Source organism: Salmo salar, chromosome ssa01 (assembly GCF_905237065.1).
Source record: "Salmo salar chromosome ssa01, Ssal_v3.1, whole genome shotgun sequence".
In the NCBI taxonomy this organism is placed as follows: Eukaryota; Metazoa; Chordata; class Actinopteri; order Salmoniformes; family Salmonidae; genus Salmo; species Salmo salar.
In genome coordinates this window covers 79,304,268-79,331,659 of record NC_059442.1, presented here as the reverse complement: position 1 = coordinate 79,331,659, position 27,392 = coordinate 79,304,268, and the positions used below count along the sequence as shown (strand labels likewise).

Sequence of the window (27,392 nt, the reverse complement as noted above, 5' to 3'; positions counted from 1 at the left end):
TGTTTTCTATCCATATATAATAAGTATATGCATATTCTAGTTACTGGGTAGGATTAGTAACCAGATTAAATCGGGTACGTTTTTTTATCCAGCCGTGAAAATACTGCCCCCTAGCCCCAACAGGTTAAAGAGGTGGGGTTTCAGGTGTCTCCGGAAGGTGGTGATTGACTCCGCTGTCCTGGCGTCGCGAGGGAGCTTGTTCCACCATTGGGGTGCCAGAGCAGCGAACAGTTTTGACTGGGCTGAGCTGGAACTGTGCTTCCGCAGATGTAGGGAAGCGAGCAGGCCAGAGGTGGATGAACGCAGTGCCCTTCGTTGGGTGTAGGGACTGATCAGAGCCTGAAGGTACGGAGGTGCCTTTCCCCTCACAGCTCCGTAGGCAAGCACCATGGTCTTGTAGCAGATGCGAGCTTCAACTGGAAGCCAGTGGAGTGTGCGGACGAGCGGGGTGACGTGAGAGAACTTGGGAAGGTTGAACACCAGACGGGCTGTGGCGTTCTGGATGAGTTGTAGGGGTTTAATGGCACAGGGAGGGAGCCCCGCCAACAGCGAGTTGCAGTAATCCAGACGGGAGATGACAAGTGCCTGGATTAGGACCTGCGCCGCTTCCTGTGTGAGGCAGGGTCGTACTCTGCGAATGTTGTAGAGCATGAACCTACAGGATCGGGTCACCGCCTTGATGTTAGCGGAGAACGACAGGGTGTTGTACAGGGTCACGCCAAGGCTCTTGGCACTCCGGGAGGAGGACACAATGGAGTTGTGAATCGTGATGGCGAGATCATGGAACGGGTAGTCCTTCCCCGGGAGGAAGAGCAGCTCCGTCTTGCCGGGGTTCAGCTTGAGGTGGTGATCCGTCATCCATACTGATATGTCTGCCAGACATGCAGAGATGCGATTCGCCACCTGGTTATCAAAAGGGGGAAAGGAGAAGATGAATTGTGTCGTCTGCGTAGCAATGATAGGAGAGACCATGTGAGGATATGACAGAGCCAAGTGACTTGGTGTATAGCGAGAATAGGAGGGGGCCTAGAACTGATCCCTGGGGGACACCAGTGGTGAGAGCATGTGGTGCGGAGACGGGTTCTCGCCACGCCACCTGGTAGGAGCGACCTGTCAGGTAGGACGCAATCCAAGAGTGAGCCGCGCCGGAGATGCCCAACTCGGAGAGGGTGGAGAGAAGGATCTGATGGTTCACAGTATCAAAGGCAGCAGATAGGTCTAGACGGATGAGAGCAGAGGAGAGAGAGTTAGCTTTAGCAGTGCGGAGAGCCTCTGTGACACAGAGAAGAGCAGTCTCAGTTGAATGACCTGTCTTGAAACCTGACTGATTTGGATCAAGAAGGTCATTCTGAGAGATAGCAAGAGAGCTGGCCAAGGACGGCACGTTCAAGAGTTTTGGAGAGAAAAGAAAGAAGGGATACTGGTCTGTAGTTGTTGACATCGGAGGGATCGAGTGTAGGTTTTTTGAGAAGGGGTGCAACTCTCGCTCTCTTGAAGACGAAAGGGACGTAGCCAGCGGCCAAGGATGAGTTAATGAGCGAGTCCTCTATGGAGCAAAATAATGGCTAGTTAAAAACGTGTGAATGTGGTCTGTAAACATTTAGTGCTTTATCAGTCTGGGACATTGCATTAGGCATCCAGTTTTACCTGTGGTATGCTTTTTTTATTGTTTTGGTTATTTTATGTGGCACCACGCCTCTTAAATGTGAAGTCCCCATATTAGATTTGTATTTATTCAATTCCGTCTGGTATGAGAACAGTAGCCCCTTTCTGCAAAAGTAGGATGTCTGCGGAAAGCTGAGTATCTTGGCTATTGATCTGTGCCTTAAAGCCGTTGGTGTGACTTACATTCATATGCCCATATATGGTAGTTAAGAGCAGGCCGAGCCGATGACCTAATTTCAGTATTGCTGCTACCTACGTTCCGGTTAGGGTTGCGAAGCATAAACATGGAATACGTTGATTCACACCTAAATCCAGGACTCCACAGATCATGATGATGTCTTATTTGTCTCTCTGTGACCTACCGCTATTGACCACCAGCCCTGAGTCAAAATGTTTATTTTACACTAGGGCTGGGCAATATGGCCAAAATATCATGTGGTATTTTTCCAATTCAATGGTATTTTATGTTTTTGATTAATAAAAGTTCTACATTTGCTTTGAGTAGTGTGTGACCCTAGGCCACACATATATTCAAAATTATTTCAATGGGTCTTTCTCCATTCTGATTGTTTGTTTAATACTGTTCAATTCAACTTCAACCTAAAATAATTTCCTGCATTTCCATCAATTTCTGCATTTCCTGCGCTCATTTCCACACTGCCACAATATGGGCAAAAAACTAGGCCTTATTTTTAACCAAATGTTGCGATTTAGATCAAAACACTTGGGTGAACTGTTGGAATCATGGAAATAGAATGTTTATTCTAATTCCATAGTTAGAATACTAATAATAGTGGGCACTTTGAATACAGTGTTTGACATGACAACGAATGAAAAATGCAATGGATGAGTTATTGTGACAGGGTAGGAACCAAAGTGATGTTCAGTGTTTCCTAGGGGCCCTATAATCTTTGGCTACATTAAATCTTTATTCATGTAGCCAACATAGGCAAACCATAACTATTTCTCTTTGATTTAGAAGATACTGTTGCACAAACATGCTGATTTAGGCCTCCACCAGCACTGGATCAGGCTGTATTAGCTAGCTACATTTTCTCTGACTTTTAGCCAGCTGACTAGCGATTAGCATTAGTGGCTAACACGATGTAGCTGAACTTGCTAAGACAATACAAACTAGCTGTTTGCTGATGTAAGAAACACAAACTAATATTGTAATTATAGAACGCTTGTGGATTTATATTAAGATTAAAGTGGAAACAACTTTGTTGCATGTACTGCGTTGACCATTAGACATGGCGTATCACATTTAACAAACATTCAAATACTGTTATAGAGGGTAAAGTAAAAACCCAAACCGGTCCGTGCATCAATACCAGTATAGTAAAATACGGTATACCGCCCAGGCCTATTTTACACAACGTTTTCACCAAACAACTAACAAAGTAAGCTTTGATTTGGTCTGTGTTTGAGCTATTGCTACATGGGGGTTATGAAATGAATCCTTAGGTTGTTAGGAACAAATCTAGCCTATTGCCAATGTTATCTGATTTATGTATGACTTAACTTCACAGCCATTCTTTTGTGGTTCATCTTTGTTTGCTATTTAGGCCTAGTCTGGTGACGACTTCATTTATTATGGGTGTTCTTGCATATGGCTTTCAAAATGATATTTCACATAGGCCCACAGTGGGAATACCAGTAGACACGTTGAAGACCTGGAATTCCCTACTATTTTCAAACATTTTGGGTGTTTCTCAATATGCATTATACCGTGCTCCAAGCAAGAAAATTGGAGCATGCAACGGTCAGAGAATGACTCCAAATCAAACTGTCAAACTAGCTGGCTAGCTATATTAATACGATTCACATATAGCTAGCTTCACAAATTCAAATGTTTATGCGTTCTCAACCCTCTCGTCGTCACAAGAACGTCATTGGAGAACTAACTCGGAGCATGAGTGTGGATAACATTAGTATGCATATTGAGAAACACTCTTTGTTTTATGAAGCACACCAACACTTCTGAGTTGTGGTGTTTTAACAAGTGGCAAAGTTGGTTCATTAACAGCTTCTAAAAGGCTAAGACGATGAGACCCGTTTTTATGAACAAAACACTTAAGACACAATTGGCTTGCCAGTGGCGTCCTCAGCACAAACCCAGGATTTTGTGGAAAATCCAATTAATGTCTAATTACAAACATTCGCATAAATTTCAGTTTGGTTGCCACCCAAATTTCTTCCATTTTGTTTCTGTTTGTCATTATGTCCTTATGTCTTTTAGGCCAAGTAACAGTATTCATTCTTCTTTAGATTGTTATTTATGGAGACGTGCCAAAGAAAAAAGAGAATGTAGTCTACCTTTCCAACCATCAATGCACAGGTGAGCTGTTCCTTTTCAACAAAATGCTTAACTAATTAATTTCTGTTCATTCTGAGCGAGAATAATTTGTTAAAGTTTGGCACATGATGCAGTTGGACTAAAACCCTTGCTTTCTCTTGTCTTGTCATACAGCGGACTGGATCATTGCTGACATGTTAGCCATTAGGCAGAAAGCACTTGGCCATGTGAGATACGTCCTAAAAGATGGGCTGAAATGGCTCCCATTATACGGATGGTATTTCTCTCAGGTAATATATTTATCTAAAAGTTTTGGACTGTTAGATGCTATAATATATATTGTGCTTATTGGTAAGAGCTATTTAAGCCTATTTGGTATCAGTTTTCTTATCAAATGTTCATTTAGCATGGAGGTGTCTACGTGAAGCGAAGCGCAAAGTTTGACGAGAAGGCAATGAAAAAGAAGCTCTCTTCACAGACAGTGTTGGGAACACCAGTAAGTATTTAAGGAGCACACTGACAGAAACTGTCTGATTTATGAATGTTATTTACTCCCAAAAGCATTTTTGGTGATAAGCATGTTATTTCTTGCATCGAAGCCAATAACTTTTTACATCACTGCCAACAAAACTAATATTTAATACTGTCACTTCATTCAATGGATTTTATTGATGGGCTGTGAGGCTGCCAGTGAAATACCATAAAAGTGCTCTTACTTTATCCCAATTTGTCATTCTTTGAAGAGCATTGCTATTCTAAAATATACAAAATACATGAAACCAACTGAAATATTTATAATGGCCGTTTTGGTCACTGGCATGTCCGTTCTAAATGTTTCCCTGTGCCTAGTCCATATCAGGAAGAACAGCTGTTGCCAAATAACTTTTTCCCAGGACACGAAGATCCACAGCTTGTTGTTTGAGCTTCTGGGCTACCCTTTGTCCCTGGGCTTCTGTGCTAGCATTTTATCATGATTTTCTGACTAGTCTTGTCTTCATGACACCCAGGTTTTCATATGTGCATGGGTACAGTGCATTCGGAAAGTATTAAGACCTTTTTCCACATTTTGTTATGTTACAGCCTTTTCCTCATCAAGCTACACGCAATACCCCATAATGGCAAAGCGAAAACAGGTTTTTAGGAATCTTAGCAAATTTGTTAAATGAAAAACAGCTTATTTGCATAAGTATTCTGACCCTTTGAATTGAGACTCAAAATTGATCTCAGGTGCATCCTGTTTTCGTTGATTATCGTTGAGATGTTTCTAGAACTTGACTGGAGTCCACCTTTGGTAAATTAAATTGATTTGACATGATTTGGAAATGCACACATCTGTCTATGTAAGGTCCCATAGTTGACCGTGCATGTCTGAGCAAAAACCAAGCCATGAGGTCGAAGGAATTGTCTGTACAGCTCCGAGACAGGATTGTGTCGAGGCACATATCTGGGGAAGCGTTGCAAAACATTTCTGCAGCATTGAAGGTCCCCAAGAACACTGGCCTGCATCATTCTTAAATAGAAGAAGTTTGGAACCATCCAGACTCTTCCTAGAGCTGTCCGCCCGCCCAAACTGAGCAATCGGAGGAGAAGGGCCTTGGTCAGGGAGGTGACCAAGAACCCGATGGCCACTCTGAAAGGGCTCTAGATTGCCTCTGTGGAGATGGTTGTCCTTCTGGAAGGTTATCCCATCTCTGCAGCACTCACCCAGTCAGGCCTTTTATGGTAGTGGCCAGACAAGCCACTCAGTAAAAGGCACATGACAGCCCGTTTGGAGTTTGCTAAAAGGCACCTAAATGATAAAATCAAGATTCTCTCGTCTGCTACAGTCAAGATTTAACTTGGCCTGAATGCCAAGCGTCACGTCTGGAGGAATCCTGGCACCATCCCTACGGTGAAGCATGATGTGGCAGCATCATGCTGTGGGGATGTTTTTCAGTGGCAGGGACTGGGAGACTAGTCTGGATCGAGGGAAAGATGAAGAGCGCAAAGTACAGAGAGATCCTTGGTGAAAACCTGCTCCAGAGTGCTCAGGACCTCAAACTGGGGCGAAGGTTAACCTTCTAACAGGACAACGACCTTAAGCACACGGTCAAGACAACGCAGGAGTGGCTTCGGGACAAGTTTCTGAATGTGCTTGAGTGGCCAGAGCCCGGACTTGAAACCGATCGAACATCTCTGGAGAGACCCATCCGACCTGACAGCGCTTGAGGATCTGCAGGTGTGCCAAGCTAGTAGCGTGATACCCAAGAAGACTCGAGGCTGTAATCCCTGCCAAAGGTCCTTCAACAAAGTGCTGAGTAAAGGGTCTGAACACTTGTGATATTTTGCTTTGTCATTATGGGGTGTTGTGTGTAGATTAATCAATTTTAATATAAGGCTGTAACGTAACAAAGTGGAAAAAGTCAAGGGCTCTGAATACTTTCCGAATGCGCTATATGTAGAGTGTAGAAACAGTCTTAGACTACTTACCTTACGAGTAATGATGTGCTGATCTCCCCTGCAAGTCTTCACTTGCTGTAACTAAACCCCCGTTTGTTTTGATTTCTGTGCAGATGTATCTTGTCATCTTCCCAGAAGGAACCCGATACAACCCTGAACTCAAGAAGATGATCAGCGACAGTCAGGCTTTTGCCACTAAAGAAGGTGCTCTTTCATACTTTCACATTGATTTATAAATTCCGAGCTAGTGTATTCTTTCATGACTAATAGCAAAGCTTTGGGAAGGATTAACGAATAGAGGTCATGTAGGGGTAATGCATTGGAACGGGTACTTCACCTTCTTCCCCTCCCATGCTTAATGGATTCCTTATCCCACATTGAAAGTGATTGTTGTAGCACTGCTTTCTTTTTAAACCTTTAACCTCAGCAACTTCCCAGTGGCCATGTTCAGTGGCAGAATACAGAGGAGGACTCAATCCCTAACTTTTTTTAAAAACGGTATAATGGTTTTTGGGTCATAAGGTATTTGGTAACAAGGTTTTGAACAAATACAACTTGCAATTTAAAAGCAAGATACATTTACTGTAACAGCGGATACAATCTACCCTCCCAACTAACTTTTTGCAATCTTTTGTCAAAATCTCACAACCCAAATGTTTGTTGACCGCATTAGTGGAACCTTAGAACAGGCGGCTTTTCATTTTGCCTATTTTTTTTATCCTTGTCAGTGGATTGCTGGTACAGTGCTAAGAGTTTGGCAGCTTGGACCAGTGAGCTCCTTTTAATTAAATATTCCAGAGGCTGTAGCTTATAAATTGGGCAAAAGATTAATTTGTGATTACAAAAGTATGTTACTGCTGACCTGTAAGTGATTTATGTTGGTAGACCTAATTCTCAAGAGCAAGTTGAAAGGTTTGAAATGGTTTCTTGTTTTATGACCTTTTGTTTCATAAAGTAGGATATTTTGGTTTGGTAGCCGACTACCACACTACATGGCCAAATGTATGTGGACACCTGCTCGTTTAACATCTCATTCTAAAGTCATGGGCATTAATATGGAGTTGGTCCCACTTAAACTGCTATAAAAGCCTCCCCACTTCTGGAAAGGCTTTCCAGTAGATGTTGGAACATTGCTGCGGGGCCTTGCTTCCATTCAGCCACAAGCATTAGTGAGCTTGGATGTCTGGCTCGCAGTCGGTGTTCCAATTTATTCCGAAAATGTTCTATGGGTTTGAGGTCAGGGCTCTGTGCAGGCCAGTCAAGTTCTTCCACACCGATCTCGACAAACCATTTCTGTACGCACCTCACTTTGTGTACGGGGGCATTGTCATGCTGAAACAGGAAAGGGCTTTCCCCAATCTGTTGTCACAAAGTTGGAAGCACAGAATCGTCTAGAATGTCATTGTATGCTGTAGCTTTAAGATTTTCCTTCACTGGAACTAAGGGGCTTAGCCCGAACCATGAAAAACAGCCCCAGACCATTATTCCTCCACCAAACTTTACAGATGGCGCTATGCATTGGGGCAGGTGTTCTCCTGGCATCCGGCAAACCCAGATTTGTCAGTTGGACTGCCAAATGGTGAAGCGAGATTCATCACTCCAGAGAACGCGTTTCCACTGCTTCAGCCGACACTTGGCATTGCGCATGCTCATCTTAGCCTTGTGTGTGGCTGCTCGGCCATGGAAACCCATTTCACGAAGCTCCCGATGAGCAGTTATTGTGCTAACGTTGCTTCCAGGGGCAGTTTGGAACTCCGTAGTGAGTATTGCAACTGAGGACAGACGATTTTTATGCGCTGAAGCACTCGGCGGTCCCATTATGTGAGCTTTTGTGGCCTAACACTTCTCGGTTGAAACGTTGCTCCTAGACGTTTCCACATCACAATAACAGCACATACAGTTGACCGGGGCAGCTCTAGCAGGGCAGAAATTTGACGAACTGACTTTTTGGCATCTTATAACAGTGCCATGTTGAAAGTCACTGAGCTCTTCAGTAAGGCCATTCTACTGCCAATGTTTGACTATGGAGATTGCATGGCTGTGTGCTCTATTTTACACACGTCAGCAACGGGTGTGGCTAAAATAGCCAAATCCACTAATTTGAAGGGGTGTCCACATACTTCTTGTTTACTATAATGTACTTATTTTTCTATACTTAGTAGAGTATTAATAAAATTAAGCTAATGCTAAAGATCAAACGCCCTGTGCAGTCAAGTGATATTCCTGTGTTTTTATATTTCTGTGGTTGGAATAATATTATGAAAATGATAATGCCCTTAAAGTGTATGAGCTGTTTGAAAAGACTGCCTGGGATTTCAGTCTGTTTTGGTGGAATGTGGTTTTGGCCTGCCTGGTGACCTTACCAGGCAGTTAATTAGTTAGTAGACCAATAAGAACGAGAGTTCCAAACCTCTGCCAATAACAGCTAGTTTTCCTCTCCCCTCTCGGACCACTCCCAGAATGTCCTGGCAAAATTCTTGCTTGAGAAATTTCTCTTTGCTAAGAAGCTATTTTTGTTTATTTTTTACCATTTTAATTGAAAACAATTAGGTACTTAGTTTGTTACCCAGAAATTGTTTGATATTGAGAAACTGCTGCTTTGGGTCTTTTAGATCATAATCCCTTGTGTGAGCCGCTTCTGAAGTTATAACATTTGCAATTGCTGATTTCTCAATTAACTGCTTTGGCCATCATAGCCATATCACCATGAAATGGAATGCAATATTTACCCAGTGTGGCACTCGATAAACTGTAGTCTTATGTTTGCATAGCAACAGATTTAACTACACTGAACAAAAATATTAACGTAACATGTAAAATGTTGCTCCCATGTTTAATGAGTTGAAATAAAAGATCCCAGAAATTGTTTGCACAAAACGCTTATTTCTCTCAAATGTTGTGCACAAATTTGTTTACATCCCTGTTAATGAACATATCTGCTTTGAAAAGATAATCCATCCATCTGACAGGTGTGGCATTTCAAGAAGCTGATTAAACAGCATGATCATTACGCAGATGCACCTTGTGCTGGGAACAATAAAAGGCCACTCTAAAATCTGCAGTTTTGTCACATAACACAATGCCACAGATATCTCAAGTTGAGGGAGCATGCAATTGGCATGCTGACTGCAGCAATATCCGCAGGTGGACGACAATGCAAATAGTCTTTGTAACAATTTGATTAGATGTTCAGTAGTCTTATGGTTTGGGGGTAGAAGCTGTTTAGAAGCTTCTTTGACCTAGACTTGGTGCTCTGGTACCGCTTGCCGTGCGGTAGCAGAGAGAACAGTCTATGACTAGCGTGGCTGGAGTCTTGGACAATATTTTGGGGGCCTTCCGACACTGCCTGGTATAGAGGTCCTGAATGGCAGGAAGCTTGGCCCCAGTGATGTACTGAGCCATACGCACTACCCTCTGAAGTGCCTTGCGGTCGGAGGCCGAGCAGTTGTCATACAGGGCAGTGATGCAACCAGTCAGGATGCTCTCTGGTGTAGAACCTTTTGAGGATCTGAGGTCCCATGCCAAATCTTTTAAGTCTCCTTAGGGGAAATAGGTTTTGTCGTGCCCTCTTAAAACCTGTTAGGGACAGACGTTCCGCTACCGATTTCCAAAAGGCTTTACAGCGAAAGCAAAACATTAGATTATGTCAGGAGAGTACCCTCCCAAAAATAATCACACAGCCATTTTCAAAGCAAGCGTATATGTCACAAAAACCAAAACCACAGCTAAATGCAGCACTAACCTTTGATCTTCATCAGATGACACTCCTAGGACATTATGTTATACAATACATGCATGTTTTGTTCAATCAAGTTCATATTTATATCAAAAACCAGCCTTTTACATTAGCATGTGATGTTCAGAACTAGCATACCCACCGCAAACTTCCGGTGAATTTACTAAATTACTCACGATAAACGTTGACAAAAAACATAATTATTTTAAGAATTATAGATACAGAACTCCTTTATGCAATCGCGGTGTCAGATTTGAAAATAGCTTTTCGGTGAAAGCACATTTTGCAATATTCTGAGTACATAGCCCGGCCATCATGGCTAGCTAATTTGACACCCACCAAGTTTGGCCCTCACCAAACTCAGATTTACTATAAGAAAAATGTAATTACTTTTGCTGTTCTTCGTCAGAATGCACTCCCAGGACTTCTACTTCAACAACAAATGTTGTTTTGGTTCCAAATAATCCATAGTGATATCCAAATAATAACTCCGGTTTGTTCATGTCAGTATCCGAAGGGTGACGCGCGGGTGCATTTCGTGACAAAAAAAATGCTAAATATTCCTTTACCGTACTTTGAAGCATGTCAAACGCTGTTTAAAATACATTTTTATGCTATTTTTTTTATGCTAATATTCCTACCGGCGACGTTGTATTCATTCACACACTGAAAGAAAAACATGGAGTCGTCTCGTGCACTCGCGCCTCAGTGTCATTGTTCTCAGCAGGACCACTCACAAACTCCTGCTGTTTTTCGCCCAGAGACTGGAGAGCTCTCATTCCACTTTCTGGCGCCTTCCTAGAGCCAATGGAAGCCTTAGAAAATGTCACGTTACAGGAGAGATGCTGTATTTTTGATAGAGATGCCCAAGAAGGAGAACAAATTGTCAGACAGGGCACTTCCTGTATAGAATCTTCTCAGGTTTTGGCCTGCCATATGAGTTCTGTTATACTCAGACACCATTCAAACAGTTTTTTAGAAACTTTAGAGTGTTTTCTATCCAAATCATATGCATATTCTAGTTTCTGGGCAGGAGTAGTAACCAGATTAAATCGGGTACGTTTTTTTTATCCGGCCGTGAAAATACTGCCCCCTATCCCAAACAGGTTAACCTCTTGGGGCTAGGTGGGACGCTAGCGTGCCACCCGTGGTGCACTCCATCAACAGCAGGTGCATTTCAAGAGCGGCAAATTTGAATCCAAATAAATGTCAAAATTCAAATTTTTCAAAAATACAACTATGTTACACCATTTGAAAGATAAACATCTCCTTAATCTAACCACGTTTTACGATTTCAAAAAGGTTTTACGGCGAAAGCATAAATTTAGAGTATGTTAGGACAGTACATTTACAAGAGTTGTGTGTAATGTTTTGTCAAGTCAAAGACAGGGTCACCAAAACCATAAAACCAGCTAAAATGATACACTAACCTTTTACAATCTCCATCAGATGACACTCCTAGGACATTATGTTAGACAATGCATGCATTTTTAGTTCTATCAAGTTGATATTTATATCCAAAAACAGCGTTTTACTATGGCATTGATGTTGAGGAAATCGTTTCCCTCCAATAACCGGCAGTCAAGTCAGCGTCACAAATTAAATAATTAAAATTAGAAAACATTGGTAAAATATTATATTGTCATTTAAAGAATTATAGATTTACATCTTTTGAACGCAATCAACTTGCCAGATTTAAAAATAACCTTACTGGGAAATCACACTTTGCAATAATCTGAGCACTGTGCCCAGAAAAATACGCGTTGCGATACAGACTAGACGTCATGTTGGGGAGATCTAAAATCGAAAATACTATGTAAATAATCCATTACCTTTGATTCTCTTCATCAGATGTCACTTCCAGGTATCACAGGTCCATAACGAATGTAGTTTTGTTCAAAAAAGCTCATCATTTATGTCCAAAAATCTCCGTCTCGTTAGCACATGATGTAAGCCAGCCGGACTTCGTCATGAACGAGGGAAAAAATATATTTCCGTTCGTTCAAACATGTCAAACGTTGTATAGCATAAATCATTAGGGCCTTTTTTAACCAGAACATGAATAATATTCAAGGTGGACGAATGCATACTCTTTTATAACGTATTGGAACGAGGGTACCCAACATGAAGTAGCGCGCCAGGTGTCTAATGGGACATCACCGTTCCATGGCTCTTGTTCGGTCAGATCTCCCTCCAGAAGACTCAAAACACTTTGTAAAGGCTGGTGACATCTAGTGGAAGCAATAGGAAGTGCCAAAATATTCCTAAACCCCTGTGTTTTTCAATGGGATAGGTTTAAAGTCAATACAACACATCAGGTATCCACTTCCTGTCAGAAAATGTCTCAGGGTTTTGCCTGCCAAATGAGTTCTGTTATACTCACAGACACCATTCAAACAGTTTTGGAAACTTTAGAGTGTTTTCTATCCATATATAATAAGTATATGCATATTGTAGTTACTGGGTAGGATTAGTAACCAGATTAAATCGGGTACATTTTTTTTATCCAGACGTGCAAATGCTGCCCCCTAGACCCAACAGGTTAACGACTGTCTTGGTGTGCTTGGACCGTGTTCGTTTGTTGATGTGGTCACCACGGAACTTGAAGCGCTGATCCTGCTCCACTACAGCCCTGTCGATGAGAATGGGGGTGTGCTCGGTCCTCCTTTTCCTGTAATCCACAATCAGCTTCTTAGTCTTGATCACGTTGAGAGAGAGGTTGTTGTCCTGGCATGACACGGCCAGGTCTCTGACCACCTCCTTATATGCTGTCACGTCATTGTTGGTGATCAGGCCTACCACTTGTCATCGGCAAACTTAATGATGGTGATGGAGTCGTGCCTGGCCGTGCAGTCATGAGTGAACCGGGAGTACAGGATGGGACTGAGCACGCACCCCTGAGCGGCTCCCGTGTTAAGCGTCAGCATGGAGGATGTTGTTCCCTACCCTTACCACCTGGGGGCGTCCCGTCAGGAAGTCCAGGACCCAGTTGCAGAGGGAGGTGTTTAGTCCCAGGGTCCTTAGCTTAGCTTTGAGGGCACTATGGTGTTGAACGCTGAGCTACTGTCAATGAATAGCATTCTCACATGGGTGCTCCTTTTGTCCAGGTGTGAAAGGGCAGTGTGGAGTGGATCTGATGGGGCGGTATACAAATTAGTGGGTCTTTGGTTTCTGGAATAATGGTGTTGATGTCAGCCTTTCAAAGCACTTCATGGCTACAGACGTGAGTGCTACGGGTCGGTAATTATTTAGGCAGGTTACCTTAGTGTTCTTGGGCACAGGGACTATATTGGTCTGCTTAAAACATGTTGGTATTACAGACTCGGACAGGGAGAGGTTGAAAATGTCAATGAAGTCACTTGCCAGTTGGTCAGCGCATGCTCGGAGTATACGTCCTGGTAATCTGTCTGGCCCTACGTCCTTGTGAATGTTGACCTGTTTAAAGGTCTTATTCACATCGACTGTGGAGAGCGTGATTACATAGTCATCTGGAACAGCTGGTGCGCTCATGTATGTCTCAGTGTTACTTGCCTCGAAGCGAGCATAGAAGTAATTTAGCTCGTTTGGTTGGTTCATGTCAATGGGCAGCTCTCTGCTGTGCTTACCTTTGTAGTCTGTAATAGTTTGCAAGCCCTGCCACATCTGACGAGCATCAGAGCCAGTGTAGTATGATTCGATCTTAGTCCTGTATTGACGCTTTGCCTGTTTGATGGTTCGTCGGCGGGCATAGCGGGATTTCTTATAAGCTTCCGGGTTAGAGTCCCGCTCCTCGAAAGCCTTTATCTCAGTGCGGATGTTGCCTGTAATCCATGGCTTCTGGTTGGGGTATGTATGTACAGTGTCTGTGGGGACAACATCATCAATGCTCTTATTGATGAAGCCGATGACTGATATGGTGTACTCCTCAATGCCATCGGAGGAATCTCGGAACATATTCCAGTCTGCTAGCAAAACAGTCCTGTAGCTTAGCATCTGCTTCATCTGACCTCTTTTAAAAAAAAAAAAAAATAATTGTATTGATCTAGTCACTGGTGCTTCCTGCTTTAGTTTTTGCTTGTAAGCAGGAATCGGGAGGGTAGAATTAAGGTCAAATTTGCCAAATGGAGGGCGAGGAAGAGCTTGGTAAGCGTCTGTGTGTGGAGTAGAGGGGGTCGCTAGAGTTTAAAATGTATTTTTCTCTCTCCTCTGGTTCCACATTTAACATGCTGATGGAAATTGGGTTTAACAGATTTGTTTCCCTGCATTAAAGTCCTCGGCCACTAGGAGAGCCGCCTCTTTGAGCTTTTTCCGGTTTGCTTATGGTGGTATACAGCTCATTGAGTGCCGTCTTAGTGCCAGCATCAGTCTGTGGTGGTATGTAGACGGCTACGAAAAATACAGATGAAAACTCTCCAGGTAGAGTGGTCTACAGCTTATCATGAGATACTCTACCTCAGGTGAACAAAACCTTGAGACTTCCTTAGATATCGTGGCACCAGCGGTTGTTTACAAATATGCATAGGCCGCCACCCCTTGTGTTACCAGAGGCTGCTGTTCTATCCTGACGATGCAGTGTGTAACCCACCAGCTGTATGTTAATCATGTCGTTGTTCATTCGTTTTACAGTTTTTAATGTGCTGTTGGTAGGATAAACGTGCATTTAGCTTGTCCAGTTCATTTTCCAGCGATTGTGCATTGGCCAGTAGTACGGATGGCAAGGGCAGATTAGCCACTCGTCGGCAGATCCTCACAAGGCACCCTGATCTCTTTCTGCGATATCTTTTCCATCTCTTTCTCCTGCGAATGACAGAGATGAGGGCCTGTTCGGGTGTCTGGCGTAAATCCCTCTCGTCCGTCTTGTTAAAGAGCGATTCTTCGTCCAGTTCAAGGAGCGTAATCACTGTTCTGATTTCCAGAAGCTCTTTTCGGTCATAAGAGACGGTGGCAGCAACATTATGTACAAAATAAGTTACAAAAATGCGAAAAAACAAACAAAATAGCACGGTTGGTGAAGAGCCCATGAAACGGCAGCCATCCTTCGGCGCCATTACATATATGGTTTTAGATAATTGCTGGTCTCAAGTGCAGCTGACGTTCTATCTGATTTTAGTGATTACAACAACCGGGTGACATTTTTGAAAGACTACATTAGTCACCTCTCAGTGAAGTATGGGCTCGTTTGTCCATTGATCCTGCAATTTGTCCACTGTCTACCATTCAGATATGTGACCTGATTATTTAAATGGAGCACTGTATTGCTGTTAGCATTTATTGAAAGATCCAAAAATCATTTGCATAACCATGGCAGCAATTGAAAGGGAACAGTTTGGAGATAATGGTACAATTATTACATTTACTGTGGTGGTAAATTATTATATTTACTGTACTTTTCATTTTCGTTAGCAAAATCAGAAAATACTCTGGATACATGAGAGGAATATTCCTGGAAAATGTGGGGTAGGTGCAACATACCAACATCCCTGGATCGCTCCTCTTTTCAGTTCGCTGCAGCAAGCAACTGGAACGAGCTGCAACATACACTCAAACTGGACAGTTTTATATCAAAGACTCAATCATGGACACTTTGTGACAGTTGTGGCTGCTTTGTGTGTTGTATTGTCTCTTCCTAATGAACCTTTGTGCTTTTGACTCTGCCCAGTAATGTTTTATACCATGTTTTGTGTTGCTACCATGCTGTCTTAAGTCTCTGTGTTGTTGTCTCTCGTGATGTGTTTTGTCCTATATTTATATTGTATGTTTTTTTTTTTTATCCCAAGCCCCCGTCCCCGCAGGAGGCCTTTTGGTAGGCCGTCATTGTAAATAAGAATTTGTTCTTAACCTCTTGGGGCTAGGTGGGACGCTAGCGTGCCACCCGTGGTGCACTCCATCAACAGCAGGTGCATTTCAAGAGCGGCAAATTTGAATCCAAATAAATGTCAAAATTCAAATTTTTCAAAAATACAACTATGTTACACCATTTGAAAGATAAACATCTCCTTAATCTAACCACGTTTTACGATTTCAAAAAGGTTTTACGGCGAAAGCATAAATTTAGAGTATGTTAGGACAGTACATTTACAAGAGTTGTGTGTAATGTTTTGTCAAGTCAAAGACAGGGTCACCAAAACCATAAAACCAGCTAAAATGATGCACTAACCTTTTACAATCTCCATCAGATGACACTCCTAGGACATTATGTTAGACAATGCATGCATTTTTAGTTCTATCAAGTTCATATTTATATACAAAAACAGCGTTTTACTATGGCATTGATGTTGAGGAAATCGTTTCCCTCCAATAACCGGCAGTCAAGTCAGCGTCAGAAATTAAATAATTAAAATTAGAAAACATTGGTAAAATATTATATTGTCATTTAAAGAATTATAGATTTACATCTCTTGAACGCAATCAACTTGCCAGATTTAAAAATAACCTTACTGGGAAATCACACTTTGCAATAATCTGAGCACTGCGCCCAGAAAAATACGCGTTGCGATACAGACTAGACGTCATGTTGGGGAGATCTAAAATCGAAAATACTATGTAAATAATCCATTACCTTTGATTCTCTTCATCAGATGTCACTTCCAGGTATCACAGGTCCATAACGAATGTAGTTTTGTTCAAAAAAGCTCATCATTTATGTCCAAAAATCTCCGTCTCGTTAGCACATGATGTAAGCCAGCCGGACTTCTCGTCATGAACGAGGGGAAAAAATATATTTCCGTTCGTTCAAACATGTCAAACGTTGTATAGCATAAATCATTAGGGCCTTTTTAACCAGAACATGAATAATATTCAAGGTGGACGAATGCATACTCTTTTATAACGTATTGGAACGAGGGTACCCAACATGAAGTAGCGCGCCAGGTGTCTAATGGGACATCACCGTTCCATGGCTCTTGTTCGGTCAGATCTCCCTCCAGAAGACTCAAAACACTTTGTAAAGGCTGGTGACATCTAGTGGAAGCAATAGGAAGTGCCAAAATATTCCTAAACCCCTGTGTTTTTCAATGGGATAGGTTTAAAGTCAATACAACACATCAGGTATCCACTTCCTGTCAGAAAATGTCTCAGGGTTTTGCCTGCCAAATGAGTTCTGTTATACTCACAGACACCATTCAAACAGTTTTGGAAACTTTAGAGTGTTTTCTATCCATATATAATAAGTATATGCATATTCTAGTTACTGGGTAGGATTAGTAACCAGATTAAATCGGGTACATTTTTTTTTATCCAGACGTGCAAATGCTGCCCCCTAGACCCAACAGGTTAACTGACTTGTCTAGTTAAATAAACAAACTACAAGGGTTTGAGTGAGAGGACTGGTGTCTCCAAGTGGCCATGCACCTCTCCAAAGTGTGCACAGTTCCTAAGCAATTTCAATGCACTTTTGACTCAAATAAGTCTTCAACTATAAGGTACTTTTTTAGGTCTCCCAGCAGTGCCATTGAGGAACTAGAACAAGCACACTTGTAGTTTTGTTTGGAACACAACCCTGCACCCCCCCATCACACAAATCCTGTTTATTTTACACAATCTAAAAAAACGGCCATTATAAAATCGCAATCTGGGTCACTTGGGCATGATTTAAGCTAAGTTATGAAATACGATCGTAGGCAATTCAGAGAAACCGATTCTGTAATTTTTGTGTGAGAAGAATGGAGTCAAGTGCATGCAAGTGTGTGTGCCGCAGTAAATTTTCTTCACAATAAACAGGCTAATTATGTTCAGAACAACCCAGGGTATGGCATGATATCTTGTAACTGTATGTTGAATGTTGACACTATATACAGTTGAAGTCAGAACTTTACATACACTTAGGTTGGAGTCATTAACTTGTTTTTCAACCACTGCAAATTTCTTGTTAACAAACTATACTTTTGGCAAGTTGGTTTGGACATCTACTTTGTGCATGACACAAGTAATATTTCACTTATGATTCACTGTATCACAATTCCATTGGGTCAGAAGTTTACATTAAGTTGACTGTACCTTTTCAACAGCTTGGAAAATTCCAGAAAATGTTATGGCTTTAGAAGCTTCTAATAGGCTAATTGACATTATTTGAGTCAATTGGAGGTGTATCTGTGGATGTATTTCAAGGCCTACCTTCAAACTCAGTGCCTCTTTACTTGACATCATGGGAATATCAAAAGAAATCAGCCAAGACCTCAGAAAAACAATTGTAGACCTCCACAAGTCTGGTTCATCCTTGGGAGCAATTTCCAAACGCCTGAAGGTACCAGGTTCATCTGTACAAACAATAGCACGCAAGTATAAACACCATGCAGCCGTCATACCGCTCAGGAAGGAGACATGTTCTGTCTCCTAGAGATGAACGTACTTTGATGCGAAAAGTGAAGATGCTGGGGAAAACGGGTACAAAAGTATCTATATCCACAGTAAAACGAGTCCTAAATCGACATAACCTGAAAGGCTGCTCAGCAAGGAAGAAGCCACTGCTCCAAAACCGCCATAAAAAAAAGCCAGACTACGGTTTGCAATTGCACATGGAGACAAAGATCGTACTTTTTGGAGAAATGTCCTCTGGTCTGATGAAACAAAAATAGAACTGTTTGGCCCCATAATGACCATCGTTATGTTTGGAGGGAAAAGGGGGAGGCTTGCAAGCCGAAGAACACCATCCCAACCGTGAAGCACGGGGGTGGCAGCAGCATGTTGTGGGGATGCTTTGCAGGAGGGACTGGTGCACTTCACAAAATGGATGGCATCACGAGGAGGAAAATTATGTGGATATATTGAAGCAACATCTCAAACATCTCAAGACATCAGTCAGGAAGTTAAAGCTTGGTCGCAAATGGACAATGACCCCAAGCATACTTCCAAAGTTGCGGCAAAATGGCTTAAGGACAACATAGTCAAGGTATTGGAGTGGCCATCACAAAGGCCTGACCTCAATCGTAGAGAATTTGTGGGCAGAACTGAATTAGCGTGTGCGAGCAAGGAGGCCTACAAACCTGACTCAGTTACACCAGCTCTGTCAGGAGGAATGGGCCAAAATTCACCCAACTTATTGTGGGAAGCTTGTGGAAGACTACCCAAAACGTTTGACCCAAGTTAAACAATTTAACCTGTTGGGTCTAGGGGGCAGCATTTGCACGTCTGGATAAAAAAAATGTACCCGATTTAATCTGGTTACTAATCCTACCCAGTAACTAGAATATGCATATACTTATTATATATGGATAGAAAACACTCTAAAGTTTCCAAAACTGTTTGAATGGTGTCTGTGAGTATAACAGAACTCATTTGGCAGGCAAAACCCTGAGACATTTTCTGACAGGAAGTGGATACCTGATGTGTTGTATTGAGTTTAAACCTATCCCATTGAAAAACACAGGGGTTTAGGAATATTTTGGCACTTCCTATTGCTTCCACTAGATGTCACCAGCCTTTACAAAGTGTTTTGAGTCTTCTGGAGGGAGATCTGACCGAACAAGAGCCATGGAACGGTGATGTCCCATTAGACACCTGGCGCTACTTCATGTTGGGTACCCTCGTTCCAATACGTTATAAAAGGCTATGCATTCGTCCACCTTGAATATTATTCATGTTCTGGTTAAAAAGGCCCTAATGATTTATGCTATACAACGTTTGACATGTTTGAACGAACGGAAATATATTTTTTCCCCTCGTTCATGACGAGAGTCCGGCTGGCTTACATCATGTGCTAACGAGACGGAGATTTTTGGACATAAATGATGAGCTTTTTTGAACAAAACTACATTCGTTATGGACCTGTGATACCTGGAAGTGACATCTGATGAAGAGAATCAAAGGTAATGGATTATTTACATAGTATTTTCGATTTTAGATCTCCCCAACATGACGTCTAGTCTGTATCGCAACGCCGTATTTTTCTGGGCACAGTGCTCAGATTATTGCAAAGTGTGATTTCCCAGTAAGGTTATTTTTAAATCTGGCAAGTTGATTGCGTTCAAAAGATGTAAATCTATAATTCTTTAAATGACAATATAATATTTTACCAATGTTTTCTAATTTTAATTATTTAATTTGTGACGCTGACTTGACTGCCGGTTATTGGAGGAAACGATTTCCTCAACATCAATGCCATAGTAAAACGCTGTTTTTGTATATAAATATGAACTTGATAGAACTAAAAATGCATGCATTGTCTAACATAATGTCCTAGGAGTGTCATCTGATGGAGATTGTAAAAGGTTAGTGTATCATTTTAGCTGGTTTTATGGTTTTGGTGACCCTGTCTTTGACTTGACAAAACATTACACACAACTCTTGTAAATGTACTGTCCTAACATACTCTAAATTTATGCTTTCGCCGTAAAACCTTTTTGAAATCGTAAAACGTGGTTAGATTAAGGAGATGTTTATCTTTCAAATGGTGTAACATAGTTGTATTTTTGAAAAATTTGAATTTTGACATTTATTTGGATTCAAATTTGCCGCTCTTGAAATGCACCTGCTGTTGATGGAGTGCACCACGGGTGGCACGCTAGCGTCCCACCTAGCCCCAAGAGGTTAAAGGCAATGCTACCAAATACTAATTGAGTGAATGTAAACTTCTGACCCACTGGGAATGTAATAAATAAATAATAAGCTGAAATAAATCATTTTCTCTGCTATTTTTCTGACATTTCACATTCTTAAAACTTCTGACTTCAACTGTATGACATGAGTTTAATGATTTGGAAATGTGCAGTGCACATTTGGACTCACTGGTGTTTGGCTTGTATGACATCAAAGCAGTATTTATTATAATCCTCAATGTCTCATCTTTCAAAATACTTTGAGTCCTCTTAATTTACAGCATTTCCCTCACTCAGACAAAATATTTGCCAAAGTTTCCGAATTACTGGGAGGTAGGAGGGGGACTACTTGTCATGCTCAAGTTCAGAACAGCTGTCAATCAAAACCCATACAGCACTGTGAAGCTCAGAGCCCGAGCTCTGACGTCATGTATAGCATGTTACTGTAAAGCTGAGACACATATTAGTGCCCAAATCTGCCATTTTCAACATGTATACAGGTACGAGTGTAAAGGGCTACCACTGCATGTTGCCTGGCACATCAGAGTTAACCAATGCTCTCCTGTTTTATTTCCCTCAGGGCTGGCTGCCTTAGACCATGTTCTGACCCCAAGAATGAAAGCCTCTCATGTTGCCATAGAGACCATGAGGGATCACCTGGATGCTGTTTATGATATCACCGTTGTGTATGAGGCAACACTGGGCAAAAGCAGTGATAGACAACCTGCCCCAACCATGCCAGGTATGAAGTTGTTCGAGACAATTCAATTCTTTCAGGTATTAAAGGGGAATGGGAACACTTTAGGAAGTAAAACTAAGCAAAGCGACGTATTCAATCCACTAATACTAAACATGTGCATTTAACAAACGCTCTATTTAGTATTTTGATCATCGACAAGGCTGATTCAGAGGGATTGGGTTAAGTGCGGAAGACACATTTCAAAATGCATTCAGTTGTACAACTGACTAGGTATCCCCCTTTCCCTTTATTTGAGCTATGGTCAGCGCCATTTTAAATTGCAATAGTATTGACTGACGCCAGTGAGTCACTGGCAGGAATCATCAAATTGTCTGTGGCAGCCTTAAAGTATGAGTCTCGACCCAAAGTGGGTCGCGGACCTATTAATGGTGGGTTGCGATGTGTCCGAGTCGATTAATATTTTGTTGTTTTGGCCAAGTGCAACTGCTCTCACTGTTAAGTGCGCTCTCTGCTCAGTTTGGCAGCTGTGCGAGAGGGAGATGCCCGCTAAGCGTTTTATCAGATTTTGTTTTTTTTCCCCCGGCAGTTTTCTTGAAGATCACTCTGCTACCCACACGCTCCAGCACTGTCTTTCAACAGCAGATGATGCGCTGTCAGCCACTGACTTGTCATTCCCTCTCGCCAGCACTCACCACTCATCAAATGGACTCAAGCTAGCCACAAGTTCTGACTGAGCTCGATCGCCATGGAACGCAAATACAGCGATGAGTTACGCTCTCATTTTCATACAAACTTTGAGACATAACGAGGATCGCCCAGTGTGTTTTTTTTGTGCGGGGAAGTACATAGTATTACTCGTAGACGTCTATTTACCGCCACAGACCGATGCTGGCACTAAGACCGCACTCAACCAACTCTATAAGCCCATAAGCAAACAAGAAAATGCTCACCCAGAAGCTGTGCTTCTAGTGACCGGGGACTTTAATGCAGGCAAACTTAAATCAGTTTTATTCCACTTTTACCAGCATGTCACATGTGCAACCAGAGGGGAAAAAAACTCTGGACCACTTTTGCTCCACACACAGAGATGCATAATAAACTCTTCCCCCGCCCTCCATTTGGCCAATCTGACCATAATTATATCCTCTAGATTCCTGCTTACAAGCAAGAACCAAAGCAGGAAGTACCAGAGACTCGTCAATACGGAAGTGGCCAGATGACGCGGATGCTACGCTACAGGACTGTTTTGCTAGCACAGACTAGAATATGTTCCGGGATTCATCCAATGGCATTGAGGAGTATACCACATCAGTCATCGGCTTCATCAATAAGTGCATCGACGACATCGTCTCCACAGTGACATCGTCCCCACAGTACAGTCGTGGCCAAAGGTTTTGAGTGACACATTAATTAGTCTGCTGCCTCAGTTTGTATGATGACAATTTGCATATACTCCAGAATGTTATGAAGAGCGATCAGATGAATTGCAATTAATTGCAAAGTCCCTCTTTGCCTTGCAAATTAACTGAATCCCCCCCCAAAAAATTCCACTGCATTTCAGCCCTGCCACAAAAGGACCAGCTGACATCAAACCAGGGATTCTCTCGTTAACACAGGTGTGAGTGTTGACGAGGACAAGTTGGATATCACTCTGTCATACTGATTTGAGTTCAAATAACAGACTGGAAGCTTCAAAAGGAGGGTGGTGCTTGGAATCATTGTTCTTCCTCTGTCAAGCATGGTTACCTGCAAGGAAACACGTGCTGTCATCATTGCTTTTGCACAGAAAGGGCTTCACAGACAAGGATATTGCTGCCAGTAAGATGGCACCTTATTGACAATTACATGAAGTTGATGCAAAGGACAATATTTGCGGTGTTGACCCTTCTTTTCAAGACCTCTGCAATCCGCCCTGGCATGCTGTCAATTAACTTCTGGGCCACATCCTGACTGATGGCAGCCCATTCTTACATAATCAATGCTTGGAGTTTGTCAGAATTTGTGGGTTTTTGTTTGTCCACCCGCCCCTTGAGGATTGACCACAAGTTCTCAATGGGATTAAAGTCTGGGGAGTTTCCTGGCCATGGACCCAAAATATCGATATTTTGTTCCCCGAGCCACTTAGTTATCACTTTTGCCTTATGGCAAGGTGCTGGAAAAGGCATTGTTCGTCACCAAACTGTTCCTGAATGGTTGGGAGAAGTTGCTCTCGGAGGATGTGTTGGTACCGTTCTTTTTTCATGGCTGTGTTCTTAGGCAAAATTGTGAGTGAGCCCACTCCCTTGGCTGAGAAGCAACCCCACACATGAATGGTCTCAGGATGCTTTACTGTTGGCATGACACAGGATTGATGGTAGCGCTCACCTTGTCTTCTCCGGACAAGCTTTTTTCCAGATGCCCCAAACAATCAAAGGGGATTCATCAGAGAAAGTGACTTTACCCCAGTCCTCAGCAGTCCAATCCCTGTACCTTTTGCAGAATATCAGTCTGTCCCTGATGTTTTTCTTGGAGAGAAGTAGCTTCTTTGCTGCCCTTCTTGACACCAGGCCATCCTCCAAAAGTCTTCACCTCACTGGCCGTGCAGATGGACTCACACCTGCCTGCTGCCATTCCTGAGCAAGCTCTGTACTGGTGGTGCCCCGATCCCGCAGCTGAATCAACTTTAGGAGACGGTCCTGGCGCTTGCTGGACTTTCTTGGGCGCCCTGAAGTCTTCTTCACAACAATTGAACCGCTCTCCTTGAAGTTCTTGATGATCCGATAAATGGTTGATTTAGGTGCAATCTTACTGGCACCAATATCCTTGCCTGTGAAGCCCTTTTTGTGCAAAGCAATGACGGCACGTGTTTCCTTGCAGGTAACCATGATTGACAAAGGAAGAACAATGATTCCAAGCACAACCCTCCTTTTAAAGCTTCCAGTCTGTTATTCGAACTCAATCAGCATGACGGTGATCTCCAGCCTTGTCCTCGTCAACACTCACACCTATGTTAACGAGAGAATCACTGACATGTCAGCTGGTCCTTTTGTGGCAGGTCCTTTTTTTGGGGATTCAGTTCATTTGCATGGCAAAGAGGGTCTTTGCAAGTAATTGCAATTCATCTGATCACTCATAACATTGTGGAGTATATGCAAATTGCCATCATACAAACTGAGGCAGCAGACTTTGTCACAAATATTATTTTTCATTCTTAAAACTTTTGGCCACGACTATGTCAGATGTAGACATGGAGAGAGAAATTTGCTAAAATTATTTGTGTAACTTTTATGTCTCTAGGACCATCCCAGAAGACTCTCCTGAGTGCCCAAAGGGAAAGAGCGGTGGTCACTTTGGGGAAGCGGGCTGATGTTCCTGAAAATGGAGAAGGAGCAGGCCATTCAACAGCAAATTCAAAGATACACCCATCCATAGAGGCAATTTGAGTGGAATTGTTTTTATACAGATTTTTTTGTTGTTACCTGTTTCAAAAGACGTGCGACCTTGTCCCGGACCTGCAGTTTCGACACTTTCACCCTCCTACCCCCCCGGACCTGCTGTCTGGACGTATGAATGCTCAGCGATGAAAAGCCAACTGACATTTGCTCCTGAGGGCGTGAAGTGCTGCACCTTCTATAACCACTGGTTATTATTTTGATGTAGAAAGGGATTTGTAAATTTTTTGCTATGCTGTGTATTCACTAACTGTGTGAGTTATGTGACATTTTTATAGTATCTTTAACATATTTTGGTATTAAATATGCAATTTCTTCTTAAAGCGGCAATCAGCAGTTGAAATAATAAAGTGTTCTCCCTGCTCCTCTTTCGGTAAAAAGCTGAGGGATGGGGCTGAAGAAATGTAACCACACTCAAATTAGGCCTATGTCTTGAAAACATTACAGCAGGCTAGATTTACTAAATTAACTGGTTTTATTCAAACTCAAACCCTATGTGAATGCCACTTGCCCTTTATGGAAGAGACGGCATGCCCAGGGATGGCACACCATACACCTCGTCCAATTCTCCCTTGTGTTCATAGGGTGAACTGGCGGTTAGCTGCCAGAGTGTATGCACTGCAAACAAAATCATAAAAGAGAGTCCGATACTAAATCATAATGTATTTATACACTGCTCAAAAAAATAAAGGGAACACTTAAACAACACAATGTAACTCCAAGTCAATCACACTTCTGTGAAATCAAACTGTCCACTTAGGAAGCAACACTGATTGACAATAAATTTCACATGCTGTTGTGCAAATGGAATAGACAACAGGTGGAAATTATAGGCAATTAGCAAGACACCCCCAATAAAGGAGTGGTTCGGCAGGTGGTGACCACAGACCACTTCTCAGTTCTTATGCTTCCTGGCTGATATTTTGGTCACTTTTGAATGCTGGCGGTGCTTTCACTCTAGTGGTAGCATGAGACGGAGTCTAAAACCCACACAAGTGGCTCAGGTAGTGCAGCTCATCACGGATGGCACATCAATGCGAGCAGTGGCAAGAAGGTTTGCTGTGTCTGTCAGCGTAGTGTCCAGAGCATGGAGGCGCTACCAGGAGACAGGCCAGTACATCAGGAGACGTGGAGGAGGCCGTAGGAGGGCAACAACCCAGCAGCAGGACCGCTACCTCGGCCTTTGTGCAAGGAGGAGCAGGAGAAGCACTGCCAGAGCCCTGCAAAATGACCTCCAGCAGGCCACAAATGTGCATGTGTCTGCTCAAACGGTCAGAAACAGACTCCATGAGGGTGGTATGAGGGCCCGACGTCCACAGGTGGGGGTTGTGCTTACAGCCCAACACCGTGCAGGACATTTGGCATTTGCCAGAGAACACCAAGATGGGCAAATTCGCCACTGGCGCCCTGTGCTCTTCACAGATGAAAGCAGGTTCACACTGAGCACATGTGACAGACGTGACAGAGTCTGGAGACGCCGTGGAGAACGTTCTGCTGCCTGCAACATCCTCCAGCATGACCGGTTTGGCGGTGGGTCAGTCATGGTGTGGTGTGGCATTTCTTTGGGGGGCTGCACAGCCCTCCATGTGCTCGCCAGAGGTAGCCTGACTGCCATTAGGTACCGAGATGAGATCCTTAGACCCCTTGTGAGACCATATGCTGGTGCGGTTGGCCCTGGGTTCCTCGTAATGCAAGACAATGCTAGACCTCATGTGGCTGGAGTGTGTCAGCAGTTCCTGCAAGAGGAAGGCATTGATACTAGGGACTGGCCCGCCCGTTCCCCAGACCTGAATCCAATTGAGCACATCTGGGACATCATGTCTCGCTCCATCCACCAACGCCACGTTGCACCACAGACTGTCCAGGAGTTGGCGGATGCTTTAGTCCAGGTCTGGGAGGAGATCCCTCAGGAGACCATCCGCCACCTCATCAGGAGCATGCCCAGGCATTGTAGGGAGGTCATACAGGCACGTGGAGGCCACACACACTACTGAGCCTCATTTTGACTTGTTTTAAGGACATTACATCAAAGTTGGATCAGCCTGTAGTGTGGTTTTCCACTTTAATTTTGAGTGTGACTCCAAATCCAGACCTCCATGGGTTGATAAATTGGATTTCCATTGATTATTTTTGTGTGATTTAGTTGTCAGCACATTCAACTATGTAAAGAAATAAGTATTTAATAAGATTATTTCATTCATTCAGATCTAGGATGTGTTATTTAAGTGTTCCCTTTATTTTTTTGAGCAGTATATTTAGCATGCCCCGTTTTTGGTTAGATTGAGATTTCATGAGTCATGTCTGCGACTCAAATGCGTTACCATTGCGCCAAACAGCGCTTGTGATAATGATCGTTATAGGTTACTGATTATGCATGTTGAGCACTTGCCCACTACTGTTAGCTTTTAAACAATGTATAATCAAGAAAAATGTCAGTAACCTCTTCTACCAAGAAGTGACACGTCCAATACATCGCCATCAAAACAGACTGACAGGAACTGCTGAATGTATGTAATACAGCCACCATCCGCTGGGATTTTGTGCTGTATCCTTACAATCTCTCTCCAATATAATTACAAATCATTTGTAGACTGAAAATTGACCAAGAAGC

At 42.7% G+C, this 27,392-nt stretch overlaps 1 protein-coding gene across 3 annotated transcripts in view; it reads left to right on the top strand.

Annotated features, from left to right (window-relative positions):
* The window catches only part of LOC106612554 (1-acyl-sn-glycerol-3-phosphate acyltransferase epsilon), a 51,175-nt gene that overhangs the window by 14,592 nt on the left and 9,191 nt on the right, over positions 1 to 27,392 (top strand). For 2 of the 3 annotated variants that reach the window (XM_014213810.2, XM_014213805.2), the window contains 5 exons: positions 3,937 to 4,006; positions 4,139 to 4,254; positions 4,371 to 4,460; positions 6,517 to 6,607; positions 21,231 to 21,392. In XM_014213810.2, coding sequence (XP_014069285.1) covers positions 3,937 to 4,006; positions 4,139 to 4,254; positions 4,371 to 4,460; positions 6,517 to 6,607; positions 21,231 to 21,392 — 529 coding nt within the window. Of the gene's footprint in view, positions 1 to 3,936; positions 4,007 to 4,138; positions 4,255 to 4,370; positions 4,461 to 6,516; positions 6,608 to 21,230; positions 21,393 to 24,626; positions 25,583 to 27,392 lie in introns of those variants that run through there. The other variant, XM_045723202.1, reaches the window with a different exon arrangement.